Genomic DNA, 25,525 nt, shown 5'->3' with positions numbered 1-25,525 from the left:
TTTCCTTACTCTCACTAAGGCTCTTGTACCACATATTGCTCAATTAGAATTAGGTTGCAAGAGCTAACCTAAGATACTGCTGCCTTGTACACAAGCTCACCAGGATGAGCCACTGTGTCATATTTAGGTACTATTGGTCTCACACAAACAGATTCACTAATTCGTAACTGTATCAAAGTGTGACTGCACAGTGACTTATGGTACAGTAAAACACCTGAAAAAAATAGATATCACATGCTAAAAAACAGCTGTTTAGTTCACCAGAATTAATATTTTTGTAAAACAAAATCCTGTTTTTACATATGCTGAGCATTTACTACAATGCACTATTTGTTAGTTACATTCCATATTTTATGTTTAGAGTTCTAATGGCACCACACTGGCACAATATGTCAAGTTAACCTCTGCAGGATTAGGCAGAAATTTGAGTTTGGGAGAATCATGGCAATCTGTTGTGTATGATAAGGAGACAGCTTTTTTTTTAAAAAAAAAAACATTTTCTCCTATAGGTTTGACCTATTGTGGACATTATCAATGTTTATTCATTTTACAAAGAAGAAATTATTCAACACTTTCCTCGTTTTCAATTTTTAAAGCTAATAGTAGATGTATTATTTGCCTACTAATAATTTCTTTTGTTGGCAACTTGTCATCATAAGTGAGAAATACTTAATGTTGTGGCTGATATACACAGGAGAGAAGAGGAAGAATGTATATTTTCCTCTGAAATTTAAAAACTATGACAAAACAGTGGCTAAGAAATCTGTATCCAATATTTGGTGAGAACGGAAGGCAAATCAATAGACAAGGTTAAGTCCATAAAAACTGAAAACAAACCAACAGTAAATTATTTGAATGAATTTCTTCCGGAAAAGTTCCACATCATTGAAAATAAATGAAACATTAGCATTTGTACCAGGTAGTTGGATGCATTACGACTTCTAAAACACTAGGAATGTGGGTGATACTGGGGTTTTAGCTCTTGATCCATCTTCCATCCCCTTTAAGCTTTTAATGTATTAACATATAAGGTTATTAACTTTAAATGAAAGGGAATTGCTAAATCTTTTCATATTTGAGCTAGGCAAATGGAACACATTTTTTAATATAAGGCGGGATGGCAAATTAATTTTTGTAGGCTCATATGTTTACCTCATAATATCAACAATGCAGGAATGGGATTGTACCTTAGCTGCTGAGCTTTTGTTGTTCCTGTGAGTAGTATTGCAGAGGTTTATACCACCCTAACGGTTTCCAATATTTCTCGGGTGTAAAATGAGAGCTCTTTGCACTATTGGAAAATAAACATATGCAACTCTTGCCTTTGACACCCCACATTCACAATGCATAGATCTAGATCACAACAGGTTAAACCTTGAAAAGCACATACATGTTTACATGTTTTAATTATCTGAACAGATTAGAGCAATGCAGGTCGCCCCAGGAAAGTGTATCCTATTACAATATGGGAAACTAGTAGAAATAGTGATAATTCTGTTATTAGAAAGCCACAAATGCATATAGAATATAAAGTACACTAGTTCTCCATAAAAATGCCCCTGCAAAACTTACATCACTGAGAGCCTTCTGAGCACTGGCCACTCGCCTCAGTTCAGGGCTGTCGGAGTACGGGAAATACAAGGATTTGTCTTCTTCCCAGTCAGCGGTGTAGAGTTTCTTAACAGGGGAGAGAAATTTAAGACTGTTACATATAAATGCATTTTAACCAAAGCACAGTTGTAGAAACAGAGGTTTATATAAAACGAAAATCACATTTGAAGCTTCAGAGTGCATAAATATTCCAACTAAAATGTAATGCCTATGGAGAATTTCCAAATTGAAGTAGCTACTATTTGTGGGTTCAGACTTTGTTACTTAACACACCAAAAATAAACATCCTGTTTTTCTTCTCATCAGATTTTCAGAACAATTGGAAAATTGTTGTCAAAGAGGTTTTGCTAACCAGTGTTAATCTAAATTTGACTCTACTACTAATGGGCATAGGGAAATGTGGTCTGCTATGTCCTATTTCTTTAGTTGTTTGTAAAATGGGTCAATTCCCAAGCAAACTCTGTGCATATCAAAGATCCATACATCATGGGTTCTGCCCAGGATTTGCATCCACTTTCTCCCTTCTGGTGATTCACAGAAGTACTCAGGGGTGCACAAACATATTTAAACAAATCATAGCTGTCCAAGAACAATACCCCTTCCCCTTCTTCTGCTAGACAAATAATCCACAGGACTAAGTGTGAAGGAAGTGTTCTTTGGCACATTTGCATTTTCTGCTTGCTTTTTCTGACCACAAGGAAACAGAGCCTTGAGTGGCCCATTGAACTTTGAGAATGCTGTATTTTACTACTCCAAAAGCAATCAAAGGGGACATTTTCTTTGCTTGCAGTAAAGGCCAATACATCCTTATCCTGCTACTATTTCTGACCCTGTTACCAGACTTTGGTGGTCATTTCGACTTCGGTGCTCTTAACGTAAGACCTCCGAAGCCACAGGCACCAAAAGACCGACAGTGCTGGTGATCTGAAGACCACCATATTCCGAAGTCGTGCCGATTTCCGCCAGAATTCGGGTGGAAATCTGACACCATCAGCTTGACCGTAATACGGCGTGGTGGATTCTTGCACAGCGGCGTGGTGCCGGCAGTGGAAAGCGCATGGACCCATCCCCTCCCGGACGATCACCTTGCTGAAGCAGGTAAGTTGGTTATCCGAAAGGGGGGGGGAGGAGGCTGGAGGGTGTTGTATGAATGTGAGTGGTGTCTATGTGTGTGTATGAATGCGGGGGGAAGGTGTGTCTGTGTGTGGGTTTGTGCATGCATTCGAGTGAATGTGTATGTCTGAGTCTGTGCATGTGAGTGGATGTGTATGTTTGAGAGCGTGTGTGCAAGTCAATGGGTGTATCTGAGTGAGTGTTTGGGTGTGAATGTGTGGGGGTGTTAATAAGTGAATGCGTTGGTGAGTGGGGGTGCATGAATGTAGGTGTGTGGTCGTGTGGGGGGTGTCTGCTGGAGACAGGAATGGAGATTCCTGTCGCCAGGTGCATGACCGCCAGCATTTTCGTGGCAGTTCGACCATCACGAAAATGCTGGCAGTCTCCTAAGTCGCAATGCCAATGGTGGTATTGCTGCTACCACCGGGCCGGAGGAGCTGACCACTGGCTCAGCGGACCCAGGGCCCCCGCCAGACTCAAAATGAGGGCATTTGTCTCCTTCCTGGGTCCAGTGCTTTTGCTGCAGTAATTGTTTGTATGATTTTAGGGGAAATGTCTCTTTTTGAATGTCCACAAACTTCTAACATTTCTGTTGATTCATGCACTTTTAATGGTGGCATATATCCTTCCACCATTACCACACTTGACCGTTTTTTTTCCTGCACGTGGTCCTAAAGCTAATACAGTTAAAAACCAGCCACACTTTCCCATTTTCTTAAGCTGTGAGTGAAATTTGTGGCTGGAAAAGTCTGCGAATTTTATTTTTTATGGATTAGCATTTGGGGTTTGAAACCGAAGATATAATTTGCAACATAAATTTTTCACACTGTCATGAGCGATTTCATGCATGGTCTTCACATTTTGGTATGTACAGTGGGTTCCTGTGTTACAGCCCCTGTCAGAATAATTAAGCTTGGTCAATAATCAATCATCTCTTTTTTCTGGGAATGAAATAATTACACACTATTACCTTTGTTACTATGTTCTTGCTTCTCTTTTTGCAATATGAGAGACATGTCTGTTAGTACCCAGTCCCTCGTCAACTCAGATTATTTAATTAAACCGTTGAGGTTTTTTTTAGATTAGCAAGGCGTCTAATGGGTAAATGTAAAAAGCAACAGTGGAGTCTGTGATCATTGATCCTTTAGTTTCTACGTCTGAGGTCTAAAAGCCACTCAATTTTGTGAAAATATTGATTCATCCATCATTAACATAAAGGGGTATCAAAATTTGTTAGAAGCCATCACTCCAAAATACTAAGTTTTGTTAGATTCTTTTAAATAAATGGGCTGCTGACACATCAACATACGATTTTTGTTTAATTGTGATACACCTTGTACCCTGACTATACCATAAATCGTTTTGCTTTGGGCAAAGAGCCATGAGCACATGTACAGTATAATCTATCAGTACCATTAAATCATCAGCAAAGAGTTTGACTTTTATTAAAGTCTTTGATGGACCATGGACGCCTTCCAGACCCCTCTCTATTTCATTGCTGGAGCCCATTTTTTAAGACCTCATATTATCTTCAGTAGATGCAGTTTATGTTTTTTTAAATCACTGCTATATATACTTTTTCCACGCAAACTTGAAAATCAAATTAGAAAAATTAGCCAAAAGTAATTATAAGGCTAATTCTAAAACACATTGCATGGTAAGTATATATTTGCATAAATGCTGCCACAATATGTTTACTGGCAATCCACATTTACTTCTTTCATTCTTTTAACGGCTGAGACTTGGAATGTCCTTAAGACATTGAATTTGATCTCTATTAAAACATCCTCTTACACTTGGATCCATCCATATAAAATAACCAATTCAACTTATACTAACATTTCTCTGACACTTCAAATCTCCCTAAGATGTTAAATTCAACGTATATTCAAAAGGTTCATGTACAAGAAGTTTCTCCTATTGTTTTCAGTGAAACAACCTACTTCCCCAGTTGCAAGTGAGAAGAAGAAACACCAGCAAAAGCGGTATACAAAGATAAGACAATTCTCATACCTGTGTAGATCAATGTCATGCTGCCCTTACCTTGCTAAACATAGAAGAGTTTTTCAAGGCCTGCACAAGCTCAGGGGCATCAGGGGGAAGCATGTACTTTTCTTTTGTGTCTTCCCATTTCTGCTTGTATAAAACCTAACAGAAGGAAAAAGTTGTTTTTGTTAAAGTGTTTCCTTTTTGGTAGGCAACCATCTTTTTTACTGTGTATCCCTCTTTTCATCTTACATTCTGTAGGTAGGTCTACAGTTGTGCAATATTACTGGAACTGGGTGGAGCAGCACAAACTGACTGCCCTCAGAGAGACACTGGGAAACAATGATAGTGGAAAACATGCAGTGAGGTAAAGAGATGGAAAGTGCAAGATGGTGGAAGAAAGTGTCATAAGGTGGAATGATGACTAGGTAGCCTTGGCATTCAGCAACCCTGACATTTGGGAGAGTCAGCAGCAGGTCCTAACAAAACTTTTGGCTGCCAACACTTACTGACTGAATTGGCCATGGATAAGGGCTGTGAGACTTTAGAGGTATGATGAGCTTACCTTGCTAACTTGCTGTGACACTTTCTTGGCATGCTCTATGTCCCTCGCGAGCACATCAACATGGCAGTTCGTCTTTGCAATATCCCCTTCCATTCGATATTTAATCTGTGGTGATGTAAGCAAAGAAATTCAATGGCAAGAAACGCTAATAAAAAATACGAAGATGAAAAGTGCTGCAAATACAATTTTGGGACATGTTAAACATAATAATGGTAAAGTTAATGTCATCCCAAGTTGCTTATGAAATATATAAATATATTTCAAGAAAAAACTCAACAACTATAAGTAAAACACACAGACCTATGAAAGATTATTACCTGGTAGGTATGATGAATTCAGTGGTGTGTGCTGACAGATACCCAAGTCAATCCATTGCTTACTTATGCTACGTTATATGTACAGCTACCAGTTGCAATCGATAAATGTCCTTAACTGAAGATTCAAAAGTAGAGTTGACCTTGATAAGGCTAGAACCGGAGACTTTCAGCTTTGGAAATGATCTGAACTTTGTTCAATGAACAAGATGTGTCTGTTTACATTGTACATGGAACAATGCCAAGAGGTGTTTACGTTCTTATTAAACTTTGGCCCTTTTAAGCAATATATTTAGACTATCGACTTGATTTTAGAGTTTGCTGGACGGGTTAATGCACAACAAACATGACAGACATCTTGTCTGCCATATCACAAGTCTTTTAGATCCTATAGCAATTCTACTAAGGCAACCGTAATATCCGTTATGTTTGCAACAGAGTACTCATCTTCAAACTTTAAATCAGGTCTTATTTATGAAAAAAGTCCCTGTACAAGAGGACTCACAGATCCCAAGAGCAAAATAAATTTGAATGACCAATTTTCCATTTCCAGCATACATTTTTCTATCAGATAAAGCCTTCCCTTCTGAAGTTTCCACTGAATTTAAACCCACGTATACAGAATAAAAACATTGGTTACTTCTTTTAGATTTCCCGGGCACTCTTCTAAAATTTAAAATAGCAGGTTTTGGCCTCAGTTGTTTTGTTTAAGTCTCAAGTATGCTGCATTACAAAATCTGGGAAGTGTAATATCAATATATAGCCTAAGAAAGTATAACTATTTTGATTGGGGTGCACACCGAGTATTAAATAAAACAGCGGGCAAAATCTTTCATTTTACAATAAGAGTGGGACTGATGTGAAGAAAGCAGAGATTGCTAAAATGTATAAGAAATATGCAGCAGAATTTTAATCTGAAGTCCTGAATAGTAATGTTACTCATTATTATAGTATCTAGAAATGGGTTATAATATGTGGTACCAATGCAATTATGGAATTTTGCACTTTCCTTCATTTTCTATCATCCTAATTTCGAAAATACTTTTTAACATTGCAGATTCTTTTAAAATACTAAGTTGTCTCAGACTGTACAAAGTTTCTTTAAACATATAAAACTACTGTTAGAAATGAGGTCGCTAGTTGGCAGGAGGATGCACCATGTCCAAGTAGGGACTACAATACTAGTGAGGGCAAGTCAGATACACAATTAACCTATGCTCACCCTCTGGTAGCTTGGCAAAGAGCAGTAAAGCTTAACTTAAGAGGCAATGTGTACAGTATTTGTGCAACACCACAATTACAGTAACACAGTGCAAAACACCACAAAAAGACTCCACACCGATTAGGATAATAGAAATTATGTATCTGATTCAAGTGTGGCCACAACAACAAAAAGAAAAGAGAAACCAATAAATATGTATTAAATAATTGTTGCACAATGAGCAGTAATCAGTCACTCTTCACAAAGTTATGGGTGTGGTTAGTGCCAAAACACTGTCCAGTGATAGCAGTGCTAGCAGCACAAGGGTGGGTTCCACCAGTGAAATGGAAGATCTGAAATGCAGATTTGTTCAGAAAATACGCTCTTAGTCATGAAACAATGTCCCCCTTGCTAGTAGTGGGAGCGTGCATTCCAGAAGATAACAGAAGAGAAGTGAAACCCACAACCCTTCCCCACGAAGGGAACACGTTGTCAGCAGGGACAATGAAGGGCATGAACTGGCTGAAGTGCCCTTGGGACCAGGAACATAGGGGACTCATCCCGGTCAAGAAACCAGGCCCCACTGAACCCCCGAACCCGGAGTGTGGTGCTATCGGCAGGCCCGTCGCAGTCCGGAGCTGCAGCCCGTCATCACTGGGGCTCCACAGAAGAGGAGGCAGCCTGTAATGCCTGTGCTGGGTTTGATGGTGGGTTCCTCTTCTTAGCTAGTTTGGTGGGAAGCAGGGCCCAGACGTGAAGCAGGTGTGCAGGGTCACATGACATGGAAGGCTCACTCCATCACAGAGGCAGCCTTGTATCTCCTAGATAATGCAGGGATCCTCACTCAACAGCTTCCCTTGGTGCAACGGCACCTCTGCACAAGACAAGGAGGTGTTCTCAAGCAGTGGAGAGTGCTGCATCTAGCAGGATGGGTTCAGGGACAAAACAGCAGGAGATGAACTGCAGGCAGCACATCCTGTGGACAAATATGGTTGGCAACCACACCACAGCAGGCACTGGTCTGCAAAGAGCAATTATAGTGACCAGAAGTAGTCGTAGTCACACATCAGTGGTTGTTGAGTTGCAGGCAGTCTTTGATGTCCCTGAGACTTCAGGAGAACAGGGGGCAAGCCAGCAAGCCCATGGATGCTCTTAGGTTCAAGGATGTAGAGAGAGTAGTCCAGTACTCATCAATGAAGGACAGAAGCAGCAGGGAGCAGGCCAACACAGCAGAGCAAGCAGCAAAGTGGCAGTTCCTACTACAGTACAGCACACAGCAGCAATATGCCAACACAGCAATGCAGTTGTGGCGTGGCAGTCCCTCGTGGCAGCACAGCAGTCCTTGTTCCTGGCAGAGTGTCTTTGGTTCCAGTACAGATCTGACTGGGTGGGGTTTGGGGTCCAGTATGTATACTTTGGTACCCTGGTTCAGGAAGTTAGGAGAAACTTCCAGGCCTTCTTTTGAAGTTCACTGGGTCCCTGTTCTGCGCTCCCTGGTTCCAGACAATCTACAGGGTGTTATGCAGCCTTTTGTGTGAGGAGAAGCACAGCCCTATTCAGGAGTAAGTGTCAGCTCCTCCCACCCATTTAGCCCAGGAAGACCCATCTGCCTGATGATGGGCCATCAGGATGCAATGTCACACCCAAGTCCCCTCTGGATGTGACGGTCTAGAAGTAATGCACAAAGCCCAGCTGTCAACAACCCCAGATGTGTATTCAGAGGCACAGAATGGTTAAAGTAAAAAATTGCCAACTTTCAAAAAGTACCATTTTCGGGCTTGCAATTTAAAACCCGCCTTCACCATAAGCTGTGATGTTAAATTATGAGTCCAGAGACACCAAACTCCATATTTCTATTTTGTTCCAATTGGAAGTTATGCTTAAAATATGTTTTATTAAGTAACCCCAATGTTATCCTATGAAAGAGATAGGCCCTGCAATAATGAAAAATTAATTTGGGAGTTTTCCACTATCTGGACATGTTAAGCTTAAAAGTACATGTCCAACTTTTTAAATACACCTAACCCTGCCCTTGGGGCTATCTAAGGGTTACCTTAGGGGTGACTTACATGTAGTGAAAAGGAAGGTTTGGGCTTGGCATTTGGATGCACTTGCCAGGACGAAATGGCAGTTTAAAACCGCACACACAGGTTCTGCAGTGGCAGGCCTGAGACATGTTTGAAAAGCTACTGTAGTTGATGGCACAGTCAGTGCTGCAGGCCCACTAGTAGCACTTAATTTACAGGCCCTGTACACATATAGTGCATTTTACTAGGAACTTACAAGTAAATTAAATATGCCAGTTGTGGAAAGAGCAATGTTACCATGTTTAGAGTACAGAGCACCTGCACTTTAGCACTGGTCAGCAGTAACAACGTGCCCAGAAACCTACAAGTCAGCAAAAATGAGTCAGAAAAACAGGAGGTTAGAGGGCAAAAAGTTGGGGGAAACCATGCCAAGGATGTTAGGTTTAACAATTACTAACAAATAAATCATGAATCTTGATAGTAAATCTCCTGCAGTTCCTAACAGTAATAGTATAAGCCAAGTGCCACCCAGTCCTAAAACGGTGTTATTTTTTCAGTAAAATAGAGGATGGGCTACAGATTTTAGTTGCAAATTATGTGAAGGCTGCTAGTTCACCTTAGCAAGGAATGTAGTGCCTGTTCTTCATTCAGTTGGGGCAGGTGGAGGTCAAGAGAGGGGAAGTAATCTGTAAATATTACAGTCATTGTGGCTGGACAATGATATGTTTGATGAAGTTAATCAACCTGAAATAATGAAGCAATTATAACAGGAAAGCAGAGCAGAGCTAAATATGTTGTTTTATACAATGGAGGGAACAGATGGCAGATTTTGCTGATGACTGTTTGGTGTGTATTACACATGTGATCAAATTTTAAATATTTTAATGCAATGCTCTAAAGTATACATTACTCTTAATTGTGGAACTGTTTATTAAATGAGTTAATGTTGCTATTGGCTGAACCAAAAAAAAGCAATAGTGGGGTTAAGCTAAGAGACGGTCACACAATATTTCCATCTTGTTTACAACTTTCAATACAAGGGTTGCATCTCAGAAATCCAAGCAGACAGTCCTAGTTCTGGTGCCCATCATGGTCAGGGCATTTTTGAGGCGACTGAAGCTGCCCCTCAAGCTATTTCCTTTTGGGTTCCGGAGTAGCGTGCTACTCGCCAAAAAGCGCTTTGATGCCTCATCAGGGGTAGTAAGCGCTCTATAAATACTACTACAATACAATTACAATACAATTTTTACTGGGCCAGGTAAAATAAAGCATTGCTGACAATTTATCCAAAACATCAACGTTCTCAGCAAGGAGGGTTGATCAAAGTTGGTGATTAAATCAATTATAATCCAGTGTTTGCATGTCAGCATGCATAGGGCGCTGTATCATTCCATACATTTGCTATTTAAGTAAACAAATAAAAATTTTTGCATATCAATTTTTTATAGAAATAGTGTTTTGACGCAAACTGTATTTCAGATCTTTTTAGAGCAATGGAGACACAGAAAGGAAAGTGGAAGGAGAAAAGGAAAGGGAATGGACAAGGCAAAGGGAAATGGAAAGCATAGAAAAAATGGAAAGGCAAGGGAAAAATAAAAATAAAGGGAATAGATAAGGAAAGGGAAAGAAATAGCCAACAAGCCCTGGCAAAGCCAGTAGGTCTCAACTATACAAGTGTTATTGGCTTGGCAATGAGTTTTTGCCATGTTGTACATCAATGTGGTTGCTGTTCTCAATGGCTAAAAGTTAATGGCATGGAGTGTCATAGAGTGGAGTGGGGGAGTAGTGTGGTAGAGTGGATTTGTTGGTGTTCAGTTTCAGAAAGTGGATTAGGGGGAGTAGAGTGTCGAAGAGTTGAGTAGAGGGGAGTAGAGTTCAGTGGTTCAGTGACAGAGAGTGTCGTAGAGTCTAATGTTGTAGAGTGGAGTGTTGTAGAGTGAATTGTAGTGGGGCAGAATAGGGTTCAGTGGGTTGGCGTGGATTGGGGTAGTGGGCTGGATTGTAGTAGAGTGGGGTGGATTGGGGTAGCGTGGGGTGGATTGAGTAGACTGGAGTGGACTGGGGTGGGGTCGGTTGAAATGGGGTGAAGTGGATTAGATTGGGGTGGATTAGAGTGGGGTGGATTCAATTAGATTGGGGTGCGTAGATTGAATTGGAGTGATGGACTGGGATGGGGTGAATTGGATTAGAGTGGAATGGTTTTGAGTGGGGCAAATTGGAGGGGGTTGAGTGGAGTGGGTTAGACTAAAATGGAGTGGGGTGGGTGAAGTGGAGTGGGATGATTGAATTTATTTGATTGGAGTGGGGTGGATTGAAGTATTGGATTGGAATGAGGTGGATTGGACTGGAGTGGGATGGATTGGACTAGAGTGGTGTGGATTGGATTGGAGTGGGGAGAGGTGAAGTGGATTGGACTGGACTTGGGTGGATTGGATTGAAGTGGGTGGGCTTGGGTGGGGTTGGGTGGATTTGTTTGGGGTAGGGCGGGGTGGATTGGAGTGGTATGGATTGTAGTGGGGTAGATTGGAGTGAGTGGGGTGGACTGGAGTGGAGTGGGGTTGATTGGAGTGTGATTGACTGGATGGGGTGGGGTGGATTGGGGTGGGCTGGATTGGATTCAGGTACATTGGATTGGAGTGGGGTGAATCAGATTGGAGTGGGGTGAATTGGACTGAGTTGGGTAGATTAGATGGGGTGGGTTGGATTGGAATGGGGTGGGGTGAGGTGTACTAGAGTGGGGTGGAATGAAATTGGATAGAATGGAGTGAGTGGATTGGACTGGAGTAGGGTGGGGTGGATTGAAGTGGGGTGGACTTGATTGGAGTGAGGTGGACTGGATTTGAGTGACGTGGATTGTGGTGGATTGGACTGGAGTGGGGTGGATTGGCATGGGGTGAATAGGATTGGTATGAGATGGATTGGATTGGAGTGGGGTGGATTGGAGTGGGTGGACTTTTTCAGGTGGGTTGGATTGCGTAGGGTGAAATGGATTGGTGTGGGGTGGATTGGACAGGAGTGGGTTGGATTGAAGTAGTTTGGTGTGGGGTGGATTAAGTGATTAAGTGATTTTGTGGACTGGAGTGGGGTGGATTAAGGTGAATTGGATTGGAGTGGGATGGATTGGAGTGGGATGGGTGGACTGGAGTGGGTGGATTGGGTTGCTGTGGATTGAACTGGAGTGGGGTGGACTAGATTGGAATGGAGTGGAATTAATTTGAGTGGGGGTTGGATTGGACTTGAATGGGGTGGGGTGGACTGGAATGGGGTGGGCTGGATTGTAATGTGGTGGGGTGGAGTGGACTGGAGTGGGATGGACTGGACTAGAGTGGGGTGGACTGGAGTGAGGTGGGGTGGACTTGAATGTGGTTGGTGGATTGTATTGGAGTAGGGTGGATTGTGGTGGATTGGAGTGGGATGGATTGGGAGGAGTGGTGAGTGTACTGGATTGGTGTGAGGTGGATTAAATTAGAGTGTGGAAGAATGGACTGGGCTGGACTGGGGTGGACTACATTGGTGTGGGGTGGATTGGAGTGGAGTGGATTGTGGTGGATTTGAGTGGGGTGAATTGGGAAGTAGTGTGGTGGATTGTATTGGGGTGAGGTGGATTGGTTTGGAGAAGGGCTAACTGGTGTGGGCGGATTAGAGTGGGGAAGATTGTTTTGGACTGGGGAGGGGCAGACTGGAGTAGAGCAGAATGGTTTAGACTGGAGTGGGCAGATTTTAGTGGAGCAGATTGTTCTCGATTAGAGTGGAGCAGATTGTTTTGCAGTGGGGCAGATTGGAGTGGGGTAGATTGTTTTGGTTTGGTGTGGGGAAGATTAGAGTGGGGCATAATGGAGTGGATTGGAGTAGACTGGAGTGGGGCAGACGGTTTTGGACTGGAGTGGGGCAGGTTGGAGTGGGGCAGATGGTTTTGGATTGAAGTGGGGCATATTGTTTGGGATCTGAGTGGGGTAGATTGTGGTGGATTAGATTGGAGTACATTGAGTGGGGCAGACTGGAGTGGGGCAGATTGGAGTGGGGCAGATTGTTTTGGATTCAAGTGGGTCAGATGGGAGTTGAGCAAATTGAAGTTGGGCAGATTGCTTCGGATTGGAGTAGGGCAGATTGGAGTAGGGCAGATTAGAGTGGGGCAAATTGTTTGGGATTGGAATGGGGCAGATTGGAGTGCAGCAGATTGTTTTGGATTGGAGTGGAGCAGATTGGAGTGGGGCAGACTGTAGGGAGGAAGATCGTTTTGGATTGCGGTGGGGCAGATTGCAGTGGGACAAATTGTTTTGAATTGGAGTTGGGCAGATTGGAGTGGGGCAGATTGCTTTGGACTGGAAAGGGCAGACTGGAGTGGAATGACTGGAGTGCGGCAGATTGTTTTGGATTGGAGTGGGGCAGATTGGAGTGGTGCAAATTGTTTTTAGTTAGGGTGGGACAGATTGGAGTGTGGCAGATTGTTTTGGAAAGCAGTGGGCAGATTGGAGAGGAGCAGAATGTCTTAGATTGAAGTGGGGCAGATTGTTTTGGATTGAATGAGGCAGATTGTTTTGGATTGGTGTGGGGCAGATTATTTTGGATTGGATTGGGACACTTTGTTTTGGATTGGAGTGAGGCAGAATATTTTGGTCTGGAATGGTGCATATTGTTTTATTGGATTTGGGTAGATTGTTTTGGATTGGAGTGGCGCAAATTGGAGGGGAGCAGATTGTGCTAAAGTGGAGTGGTGCAGATTGTTTTAGATTGGCGCCAGGCAGACTGGAGTGGGGCAGATTGTTTTGGATTGAAGTGGGATAGATTATTTTGGATTGGAGTGGTGCAGATTGTTTTTATTGGAGTGGGATAGATTGTTTTGGATTGGAGTAGGGCAGATTGTAGTGGGACTGACTGGAATAGGGCAGATTGCTTTGGATTATAGTGGGACATATCGTTTTGGGATGAGATGGGGCAGATTGGCTGGGGCAGATTAGAGTGGGGTAGATTGTTTTGGATTGGAGTGGGCAGATTGTTTTGGATAGGAGTTGTACAGATTGTTTTTGTTGGAGTGGGGCAGATTCCTTTGGATTGGAGTGGGGCAGATTGTTTTGGATTGGGGCAGGACAGATTGCTTTGGATTGGAATGGGGCAGAATATTTGGAATTTAAGTGAGGTCAATTGGAGTTTGATAGATTATTTTATATTGGAGAGGGGTAAATTGTAGTAGGGCTGATTGCAGTGAGCACATTGTTTTGGGTTGGGGTGGGACAGACTGGAGTGTGGCAAATTGCTTGGATTTAGTGGGGCAGGTTGGAGTGGGACTGACTGGAGTGGGGCAATTTGATTTGGATTGGAGTAGGGCAGATTGGAGTTGGGCAGATTGTTTTGGAGTGGAGTAGGTAAGAATGTTTTGGAAAGGAGTGGGTAGATTGTGGTGGATTAGATTAGAGTGGATTTGAATGGATTGGGGTGGAGTGAGGCGAATTGGATTGGGGTGAAGTAGATTACAGTAGAGTTGGATGGAATGGAGTGGAGTGGATCAGAGTGGGGCAGATTGGAGTCGGGGTAGTTTGGAGTGGGGGAGATTGCTTTTGATTCAAGTGGGTCAGATTGGAGTGGAGCGGATTGGAGTTGGGCAGATTGTTTTGGATTGGAGTGGGGAAGGTTGGAGTGGAGTGGATTGGAGTGGGACAAACTGTTTTGGATTGGAATGGGACAGATTGGATTGCAGCAGATTGTTTTGTATTGGAATGGGGCAGACAGCAGTGGGACAGATTGTTTTGAATTGGAGTGGAGCAGGTTGGAGTGGGGCAGATTGTTTTGGACTGGAGGGTGGAAGATTGGAGTGGGACGACTGGAGTGGGGCAGGCTGTTTTGATTTGGAGTGCGGAAGATTGGAGTGGGGCAGATTGTTTTGGACTGGAGTGTGGAAGATTGGAGTAGGACGACTGGAGTGGGGCAGATTGTTTTGATTTAGAGTGGTGCAAATTGTTTTGGGTTAGGGTGGGACAGGCTCAAGTGTGGCGGATTGTTTTGGTTTGGTGTGGGGAAGATTGGAGTGGAACTGACTGGAATGGGGCTGATTGCTTTGGATTAGAGTGGGGCAGATTGTTTTGGGATGAGGTGGGGCAGATTGTCTGGGACAGATTGGAGTGGGCAGATTTTTTTGGATTGGAGTGGTGCAAATTGTTTTGGGTTAGGGTGGGACAGACTCAAGTGTGGCAGACTGTTTTGGTTTGGTGTGGGGAAGGTTGGTGTGGAACTGACTGGAGTGGGGCAGATTATTTTGGGTTTGAGTGGGGCTGATTGCTTTGGATTGGAGTGGCGCAGATTGGAGGGGAGCAGATTGTGCTAAAGTGGAGTGGTGCAGATTGTTTTAGATTGGCGCCAGGCAGACTGGAGTGGGGCAGATTGTTTTGGATTGAAGTGGGATAGATTATTTTGGATTGGAGTGGTGCAGATTGTTTTTATTGGAGTGGGATAGATTGTTTTGGATTGGAGTAGGGCAGATTGTAGTGGGACTGACTGGAATAGGGCAGATTGCTTTGGATTATAGTGGGACATATCGTTTTGGGATGAGATGGGGCAGATTGGCTGGGGCAGATTAGAGTGGGGTAGATTGTTTTGGATTGGAGTGGGCAGATTGTTTTGGATAGGAGTTGTACAGATTGTTTTTGTTGGAGTGGGGCAGATTCCTTTGGATTGGAGTGGGGCAGATTGTTTTGGATTGGGGCAGGACAGATTGCTTTGGATTGGAATGGGGCAGAATATTTGGAATTTAAGTGAGGTCAATTGGAGTTTGATAGATTATTTTATATTGGAGAGGGGTAAATTGTAGTAGGGCTGATTGCAGTGAGCACATTGTTTTGGGTTGGGGTGGGACAGACTGGAGTGTGGCAAATTGCTTGGATTTAGTGGGGCAGGTTGGAGTGGGACTGACTGGAGTGGGGCAATTTGATTTGGATTGGAGTAGGGCAGATTGGAGTTGGGCAGATTGTTTTGGAGTGGAGTAGGTAAGAATGTTTTGGAAAGGAGTGGGTAGATTGTGGTGGATTAGATTAGAGTGGATTTGAATGGATTGGGGTGGAGTGAGGCGAATTGGATTGGGGTGAAGTAGATTACAGTAGAGTTGGATGGAATGGAGTGGAGTGGATCAGAGTGGGGCAGATTGGAGTCGGGGTAGTTTGGAGTGGGGGAGATTGCTTTTGATTCAAGTGGGTCAGATTGGAGTGGAGCGGATTGGAGTTGGGCAGATTGTTTTGGATTGGAGTGGGGAAGGTTGGAGTGGAGTGGATTGGAGTGGGACAAACTGTTTTGGATTGGAATGGGACAGATTGGATTGCAGCAGATTGTTTTGTATTGGAATGGGGCAGACAGCAGTGGGACAGATTGTTTTGAATTGGAGTGGAGCAGGTTGGAGTGGGGCAGATTGTTTTGGACTGGAGGGTGGAAGATTGGAGTGGGACGACTGGAGTGGGGCAGGCTGTTTTGATTTGGAGTGCGGAAGATTGGAGTGGGGCAGATTGTTTTGGACTGGAGTATGGAAGATTGGAGTAGGACGACTGGAGTGGGGCAGATTGTTTTGATTTAGAGTGGTGCAAATTGTTTTGGGTTAGGGTGGGACAGGCTCAAGTGTGGCGGATTGTTTTGGTTTGGTGTGGGGAAGATTGGAGTGGAACTGACTGGAATGGGGCTGATTGCTTTGGATTAGAGTGGGGCAGATTGTTTTGGGATGAGGTGGGGCAGATTGTCTGGGACAGATTGGAGTGGGCAGATTTTTTTGGATTGGAGTGGTGCAAATTGTTTTGGGTTAGGGTGGGACAGACTCAAGTGTGGCAGACTGTTTTGGTTTGGTGTGGGGAAGGTTGGTGTGGAACTGACTGGAGTGGGGCAGATTATTTTGGGTTTGAGTGGGGCTGATTGCTTTGGATTGGAGTGGCGCAGATTGGAGGGGAGCAGATTGTGCTAAAGTGGAGTGGTGCAGATTGTTTTAGATTGGCGCCAGGCAGACTGGAGTGGGGCAGATTGTTTTGGATTGAAGTGGGATAGATTATTTTGGATTGGAGTGGTGCAGATTGTTTTTATTGGAGTGGGATAGATTGTTTTGGATTGGAGTAGGGCAGATTGTAGTGGGACTGACTGGAATAGGGCAGATTGCTTTGGATTATAGTGGGACATATCGTTTTGGGATGAGATGGGGCAGATTGGCTGGGGCAGATTAGAGTGGGGTAGATTGTTTTGGATTGGAGTGGGCAGATTGTTTTGGATAGGAGTTGTACAGATTGTTTTTGTTGGAGTGGGGCAGATTCCTTTGGATTGGAGTGGGGCAGATTGTTTTGGATTGGGGCAGGACAGATTGCTTTGGATTGGAATGGGGCAGAATATTTGGAATTTAAGTGAGGTCAATTGGAGTTTGATAGATTATTTTATATTGGAGAGGGGTAAATTGTAGTAGGGCTGATTGCAGTGAGCACATTGTTTTGGGTTGGGGTGGGACAGACTGGAGTGTGGCAAATTGCTTGGATTTAGTGGGGCAGGTTGGAGTGGGACTGACTGGAGTGGGGCAATTTGATTTGGATTGGAGTAGGGCAGATTGGAGTTGGGCAGATTGTTTTGGAGTGGAGTAGGTAAGAATGTTTTGGAAAGGAGTGGGTAGATTGTGGTGGATTAGATTAGAGTGGATTTGAATGGATTGGGGTGGAGTGAGGCGAATTGGATTGGGGTGAAGTAGATTACATTAGAGTTGGATGGAATGGAGTGGAGTGGATCAGAGTGGGGCAGATTGGAGTCGGGGTAGTTTGGAGTGGGGGAGATTGCTTTTGATTCAAGTGGGTCAGATTGGAGTGGAGCGGATTGGAGTTGGGCAGATTGTTTTGGATTGGAGTGGGGAAGGTTGGAGTGGAGTGGATTGGAGTGGGACAAACTGTTTTGGATTGGAATGGGACGGATTGGATTGCTGCAGATTGTTTTGTATTGGAGTGGGGCAGACAGCAGTGGGACAGATTGTTTTGAATTGGAGTGGAGCAGGTTGGAGTGGGGCAGATTGTTTTGGACTGGAGTGTGGAAGATTGGAGTGGGACGACTGGAGTGGGGCAGGCTGTTTTGATTTGGAGTGCGGAAGATTGGAGTGGGGCAGATTGTTTTGGACTGGAGTGTGGAAGATTGGAATAGGACGACTGGAGTGGGGCAGATTGTTTTGATTTGGAGTGGTGCAAATTGTTTTGGGTTAGGGTGGGACAGACTCAAGTGTGGCGGATTGTTTTGGTTTGGTGTGGGGAAGATTGGAGTGGAACTGACTGGAATGGGGCTGATTGCTTTGGATTAGAGTGGGGCAGATTGTTTTGGGATGAGGTGGGGCAGATTGTCTGGGACAGATTGGAGTGGGTAGATTTTTTTGGATTGGAGTGGTGCAAATTGTTTTGGGTTAGGGTGGGACAGACTCAAGTGTGGCAGACTGTTTTGGTTTGGTATGGGGAAGGTTGGTGTGGAACTGACTGGAATGGGGCTGGTTGCTTTGGATTAGAGTGGGGCTGATTGTTTTGGGATGAGTTGGGGCAGATTGGCTGGGACAGATTGGAGTGGGGCAGATTTTTTGGGATTGGAGTGGGGCAGATTGCTTTGGATTGGAGTGAGACAGATTGTTTTGGATTAGAGCAGGACAGATTGCTTTGGATTGGAGTGGGGCAGAATATTTGGAATTTGAATGAGGTCAATTGGAGTTTGATAGATTATTTTAAATTTGAGTGGAGTAAATTGGAGTAGGGCTAATTGCAGTGGGCGCATTGTTTTGGTTTGGGGTGGGACAGACTGGAGTGTGGCAGATTGCTTGGATTGGAGTGGGGCAGGTTGGAGTGGGGCTGACTGGTGTGGGGCAGATTGTTTTGGAGTGGAGTGGGACAGAATGTTTTGGACTGGAGTTTGTAGACTGTGGTGGATCAGATTAGAGTGGAATGGATTGGATTGGGGTGGAGTGGATTGGATTAGAGTTGGATGGAATGGAGTGGAGTGGATCGGAGTCGGGCGGATTGGAGTGGAGCAGGTTGTTTTTTATTGGAGTGGGGCAGATTATTTTGGATTGGCATGGGTCAGATTAGAGTGCAATAGATTGTTTTGGATTGGAGTGGGGTAGATTGTTTCAGATAGGAGTGGTGCAGATTGTTTTTGTTGGAGTGGGGTGGATTATTTTGGTTTGGAGTGCAGCAGATTTTTTTGGACTGGAGTGGGCCAGAATATTTGGAATTGGAGTGGGGCCGATTGCTTTGGATTGGAGTGGGGCAGAATATTTGGAATTGGAGTGAGGTCAATTGGAGTATGATAGATTATTTTAAATTGGAGTGGGGTAAATTGGAGTAGGGCTGATTGCAGTGAGCACATTGTTTTGGGTTGGGGTGGGACAGACTGGAGTGTGGCAGATTTCTTGGATTTAGTGGTGCAGGTTGGAATGGGGCTGACTGGAGTGGGGCAATTTGATTTGGATTGGAGTAGGGCAGATTGGAGTTGGGCAGATTGTTTTGGAATGGAGTGGGGCAGAATGTTTTGGACTGGAGTGGGTAGATTGTGGTGGATTAGATTAGAGTGGAATGGATTGGATTGGGGTGGAGTGAGGCGAATTGGATTGGGGTGAAGCAGATTGCATTTGAGTTGGATGGAATGGAGTGGAGTGGATCGGAATGGGGCAGATTGGAGTGGGGTAGTTTGGAGTGGGGCAGATTGCTTTCAATTCAAGTGGATCAGATTGGAGTGGAGCGGATTAGAGTTGGGCAGATTGTTTTGGATTGGAGTGGGGAAGATTGGAGTGGAGCGGATTGGAGAGGGACAAACTGTTTTGGATTGGAATGGGACAGATTGGATTGCGGCAGATTGTTTTTGATTGGAGTGGGGCAGACAGCAGTGGAACAGATTGTTTTGAATTGGAATGGAACAGGTTGGAGTGGGGCAGATTGTTTTGGACTGGAGTGGGGAAGATTGGAGTGGGACGACTGGAGTGGGGCAGATTGTTTTGATTTGGAGTGGAGAAGATTGGAGTGGGCAGATTGTTTTGGACTGGAGTGGGGAAGATTGGAGTGGGACGGCTGGAGTGGGGCAGATTATTTTGATTTGGAGTGGGGTATATTGGAGTGGTGCAAATTGTTTTGGGTTAGGGTGGGACAGACTCAAGTGTGGCAGACTGTTTTGGTTTGGTGTGGGGCAGATCTGAGTGGAACTGACTGGAATGGGGCAGATTGCTTTGGATTGGAGTGGGACTGATTGTTTTGGGATGAGGTGGGGCAGATTGGCTGGGACAGATTGGAGTGGGGCAGATTTTTTTGGATTGGAGTGGGGCAGATTGGTTTGGATTGGAGTGGGGCAGTTTGGAGTGGGGTACATTGATTGGGATTGGAATGGGGAAGATTGTTTTGGAGAGGAGTGATGCAGATTGTTTTTGTTGGAGTGGGGCAGATTGCTTTGGATTGGAGTGAGACAGATTGTTTTGGATTAGAGCAGGACAGATTGCTTTGGATTGGAATGGGGCAGAATATTTGGAATTAGAGTGAGGTCAATTGGAGTTTGATAGATTATTTTAAATTGGAGTGGGGTAAATTGGAGTAGGGCTGATTGCAGTGGGCGAAATGTTTTGGGTTGGGGTGGGACAGACTGGAGTGTGGCAGATTGCTTGGATTGGATTGGGGCAGGTTGCAGTGGGGCTGACTGGTGTGGGTAGATTGTTTTGGAGTGGAGCGGGACAGAATATTTTGGACTGGAGTGGGTAGACTGTGGTGGATTAGATTAGAGTGGAATGGATTGGATTTGGTGGAGTGGATTGGATTGGATTAGAGTTGGATGGAATGGAGTGGAGTGGATCGGAGTGGGGTGGATTGGAGTGGGGTAGATTGGAGTGGGGCAGATTGCTTTGGATTGGAGTGTGGCAGATTTTTTTGGGTTGGAAAGGAACGGATTGGCTGGGGCAGATTGGAGAGGAGCAGGTTGTTTTTTATTGGAGTGGGGCAGATTATTTTGGATTGGCATGGGTCAGATTAGAGTGCAATAGATTGTTTTGGATTGGAGTGGGGTAGATTGTTTCAGATAGGAGTGGTGCAGATTGTTTTTGTTGGAGTGGGGTGGATTATTTTGGTTTGGAGTGCAGCAGATTTTTTTGGACTGGAGTGGGCCAGAATATTTGGAATTGGAGTGGGGTCGATTGCAGTGGGGTGCATTGTCTTGGATTGGAGTGGGGCAGATTGGAGTGGGTAGATTGTTTTGCACAATTATGTGTTTAAACATAATTTCGGAAATTACACATAAGAAAGACACACTAGAACAATATAATCGTCATCCTTTGAGAAAAGTGCCCACAAGGAAAAAAGCAGGAGTGCAAAGTGAGAAAAGAAGACTTGCAAAATAAAAGAAACAAGTTAACTCTAGAAAAGGAAAATTTGCAATTTTGCTGGCCCTTTTGGGCACATTTTTGTCAGTCACCCACCTTCTGTTTGCAGGGTGCCAAAAGTTAAAGGGAGGTACCTCAATCACGTCGGGAGCAGCGGACGGACACTGATTAAATTGAATAAATCAAGTGTTAATCCCTGCTCTACAGACAGGAATGGAAATGATGCTAGGCCTGCATAACCATTTACAAGGCTATAAAGATGAGTGCCATGCAAGCTAAAAATGGTAAGCAACGGGCGGGCTAAGCCTATTTTAAAATTACAATAGTATCGAAGAGACAGATCATGGGCTATCTAGCCAAGACCTAAAAAGGAAAGAAAATGAGAAAGAGAAAGAGAAGTGAAAGGCAAAGGGAATTGGAAAAGGTGAGGAAAATGTAAAGGGAATGGAAAAATAAAGGGGAAGTAATAAAGGAAAAGGGAAGGGAAAGGGAAAGTGAGAGGGAAGGAGGAGGTGGGAGAGGGAGAGAACGAAAATAAAAGGAAAGGTATAGCAAGAGACAACAGCTATAAGAAGTAGGTTCAAGACTAAGCCTGGAGGAGATAGTTGGATCCTCTTCTGCTGTGTCTCCTAAATCGGCCCATCATCCAGCAGGAGTTCGATGGGTGGAAATCCACAGCTGCCATGGGTGGCAGCCGAGGCTGTCCTCACCAGCATCTACTTACACTAAAAGTAGGAGAGAGTGGTGAAGACATTGCTCTTTGAAGCCTTCATACATGGCCATTTTGGGTGGATAACGAGAGGGCTAGCGAGAGACAAGATCGGACACATTCATGACTCTATGCTATACATGTGCAATGCTGCCTCACATTGTGTGACTCGTGGCTGGCACTGTGGCAATGTGCAAGTGACCTCTTATGAGCAAATAGGTAAAATTATTGAAGAAAATATGAAGCAACAGAGTAAATAGTTTATCAAATGATGAGCAGTTTCGATCAGACTGGAAATGCAAGTCATTCTGAGGGAACTCAACAACTTACTGCACATTGGTACATACAAAAGACAGTTTGTGGTAAGCAATACTATAGCACTCTGAAGTAACCAAAAGACGAGATGCATCGCTAAATGCCACTACTAAATAATGTATATTAGAGGTGGGTGGTATACTGATGCCTAGTGGGTGACGTTTAACGTGTATAAAAATTGAGGGGCATATTTACAAGCCCCTAGTGCCTCCTTGCACCACATTAGTGTAATTTTTTTATATGGTAATGTGGCGTAAGGAAGGCATTTTTGCTGCACCAGATTTACAAAGTTGCGCAATGCATGCATTGCGCCACTTTGCACCCCCTTGCGCCACATTATGCCTGCATGCAGGGAGGCCTGAAAAAATCACGCAGTGAATTCTACAAGATTTCACTGTGCCCTTTTTCTGTCATTTTTAACGCCTGCTAAGAGCAGGCGTTAAAACGACACACCCATTGAAATCAATGGCCCTCCCTGCACTTTGCTGCACTAGCATCAAAATTAAGGGGCAGATTTATGGAAAGTGGTGCTGCACCGAGGCCAGCTCCACTTTCTCTGCCCCCCTTAGCATGCCCCTACCATCACCATGTGTGCGCCGTATTTAAAATACGGCACACTATGACACAGGGTAAGGGACAATAGCGTAATTTCTCATGACGGTATTGATGTACTCTGCAGGAGTAGTGGCAAAATATTGGCGCTCTACCTGCAGGGTACATAAGGCCCCATTCTAAAGAATGGAAGCCCCCTTTTAACACCTGCTCTTAAGCAGGTGTTAGCAGTGCTGTAAAAAGTGCCAGAAAAATGGTGCAAGGAAATCTCATAGATTTCCTTATGCCATTTTTCCGGCTCCCCTAAAGGGGGTACGTCCCCTTTGCATGCATTATGCCTGGTGCAGGTATAGTGTAGCACAAAGGGTTACAGAGTGGCGCAATGCATGCATTGCACCACTCTGTAAAGATGGCGCAGGATTTTGGCCTCGTTAGGCCACATTAATGTAAAAAATAATTATGCTAATGTGGCACCAGGTGGCGCTGGGGCATTATAAATATGCCCCTTAGTGACGTAAGGGCAGCAAAGCGCCACAATAGTTTCAAAAATGTTGATGCTATTATTCTAACAACCACCGTGGTGCCCAGTATTGTAAATACGGAGCACCCATGGTGTCGTTAGGTGGGGCAGGGGCGACACAAGAAAACTGGCACATCAGTGCTGATGCGCCAGTTTCGTGTAAATCTGCCCCTGAGGCTCTTTCTCTGTGAACATAAAGCATTAAGTAAACACTTCCGGATTCACTGATCCTGGCCCTTCCAGCTCACAAACTCTGAGGCCTGAGCTGCCTTCTGATGTTATTCTTATCATATACTTTTTCTCCAGACTGTCCCAAACAGCATAGTCTGAGGATGTCAGACTTGCTCGATGAGCACACCAGCAGTTGGCGGGGATTATAATAGAAAACAGGAGCCTACGCCTTTATACCCGAATTCCTACTGTGATAAATAAACTTCCATTTCGAAGTCTGGACTTAGGACACCTGTCCAGTCGATCACTCTGCATTTATTTATAGACTGCTGGGAGGCGGGGTCGCTGCACCAGACAGAGCTCTTTAACAGCAGACACATAAAGACCATGTCACAGGCGTTGGACGTAAGCTAATGGATGCAGGGCATCCACGGGTACATCAGTCCTGCATGTCATTTGTACACTGATTAGTTATGAAAATCTGCACTACGCTGGTGCAAAATCTCTATCCACTGGTCCCAGGTTTTTTAATAGGAAATTGTTTACTTTTGAGTACTGCTTGCAAGAGAGCAATGCACTGTAGAACTATGGCAAAAGGAAGACTGAATAATGTTTCCCGCGAATGTCCAACAAATATATCCCTTGGGTTATCCGTATTACAGATTATTATAGCTCACTGTGGAAGGCTATACCAGTCATTAAAGGCCCTTTACCTCAGTCAGAAGCCTAGACTGCAGAGAATGTCCTAGAGTGAGAGAGGGGGCCGTTAATGACAGGTATAACACAAGGCAAAAAGGCTATAAGCAATTACAACATTCAACACACTGAGTGTACAATGCTCTACATTCAACAAGGAGAAACAGAAAGATAGGCATTGAAATGTTGGGCAGATAGTCAATACCAGCTGTTATTGGACCTCAGCTTCCAATGGAGCTCTCAACATGCCAGTGATCTCATTCAGAATGTATACTGGCTTTTCTTCAAGCAAATGTTCATCCTTCTGAGATGACGTGCTAGCTAAAAATATGGAGTTCAATGCTGAGTGGTAGGAGTGCCTGAAAACTGAATAACACGGGAAGCTATTTTCCCATTTCTGCTCCCAGTTGCATAGAGGGAGTTTGATTGCAGGTGAGAACGGTCCCTTCTAATGGCTCACGTTGAGAAGTCATTGACGCCTAGCTTGATCTTAATTTGTGTGCAAGATCACAAGTGTCGAAAATTACATTTAAATCCAGAGCAATAACCACTAGTGAAGATCTCACTCGCCACCCATTCCCCCAGTTCTTCTTCTGCTCAATCCACTGAGTATTGACCAAAGCATCGGCAGAGGTCAGAGTGTACATCTTACCAAGAAGATGTTAATTATATTTACATTATTATACTTTAATTTTTTAGTCAGTGTAAAACATTTTTATGAACTCATACAGATGGTGTTTTTATTGGACAGATGAAGTTAAAATGGAATAATGGATCAGAAATGAAAATTTCAGGAGGGTGGAGTTTGATTGTTTAAGAAAATGAAACAAAATGCTCTGAGACGGTTGAACCTAGTGGTTCAGTTGACTAATGCATGCAATCCAAAAATCTGTTTGCCTTCACCGCCAAAGCTTCAAATTACAGAAGGCCTACTCAGCCTTTCAACCCTTTAAGGCAGATAAAATGCATACCATTGAGTTGGGTAATAGTCAAAACTTATTTAGCCCCGAGGGATGAACGTGAAATCCACAAATATGTGTTTTGTTAGAATCCCTTTATAATGTACCTGCAAAGTAGAAAACGTTCACATAATGGGTAACCTCTCTTTATTTGTTTCCCTTTCTTATACACCACCCCTTTACCGATAACCAGTTTTCATCTTCCTGTGGGCTGGGCATGTCCCCTTTCTTTCCCGCACTGTTTTGTTTACCGCTTGTGCCCTTCTTTTCTTGTTTCCCGAAATAGAAGAGGGACGAGCTATGCACAACCCACGACGACAAAATCACCTCGTTCATCGGTGCCGGTGACAGAAGACGGGGAGACCAGACGTCAGCGTATACCTGCTCCCAACTGCGCTCTTTGCGGCCTTGTAACATGTTGGTGCCGCGGTCCGTTATGACATGTTTTTCATCATTTT

The 25,525-nt window shown here is 44.1% G+C and overlaps 1 protein-coding gene across 26 annotated transcripts in view; it reads right to left on the bottom strand.

Moving 5' to 3' along the window:
* Positions 1-25,525, bottom strand: part of NEB (nebulin) — a 375,459-nt gene that overhangs the window by 323,172 nt on the left and 26,762 nt on the right. For all 26 annotated transcript variants that reach the window (XM_069225183.1, XM_069225192.1, XM_069225189.1 and 23 more), the window contains 3 exons: positions 5,276-5,380; positions 4,768-4,872; positions 1,573-1,677 (listed from right to left, as the gene is read on the bottom strand). In XM_069225183.1, coding sequence (XP_069081284.1) covers positions 1,573-1,677; positions 4,768-4,872; positions 5,276-5,380 — 315 coding nt within the window. The remainder of the gene's footprint in view (positions 1-1,572; positions 1,678-4,767; positions 4,873-5,275; positions 5,381-25,525) is intronic.

The sequence above is a fragment of the Pleurodeles waltl genome, chromosome 3_1, assembly GCF_031143425.1.
Source record: "Pleurodeles waltl isolate 20211129_DDA chromosome 3_1, aPleWal1.hap1.20221129, whole genome shotgun sequence".
Classification (NCBI taxonomy): Eukaryota; Metazoa; Chordata; class Amphibia; order Caudata; family Salamandridae; genus Pleurodeles; species Pleurodeles waltl.
Note: the sequence above shows the minus strand (reverse complement) of the source record. Positions and strands in the feature narration are given on the sequence as shown.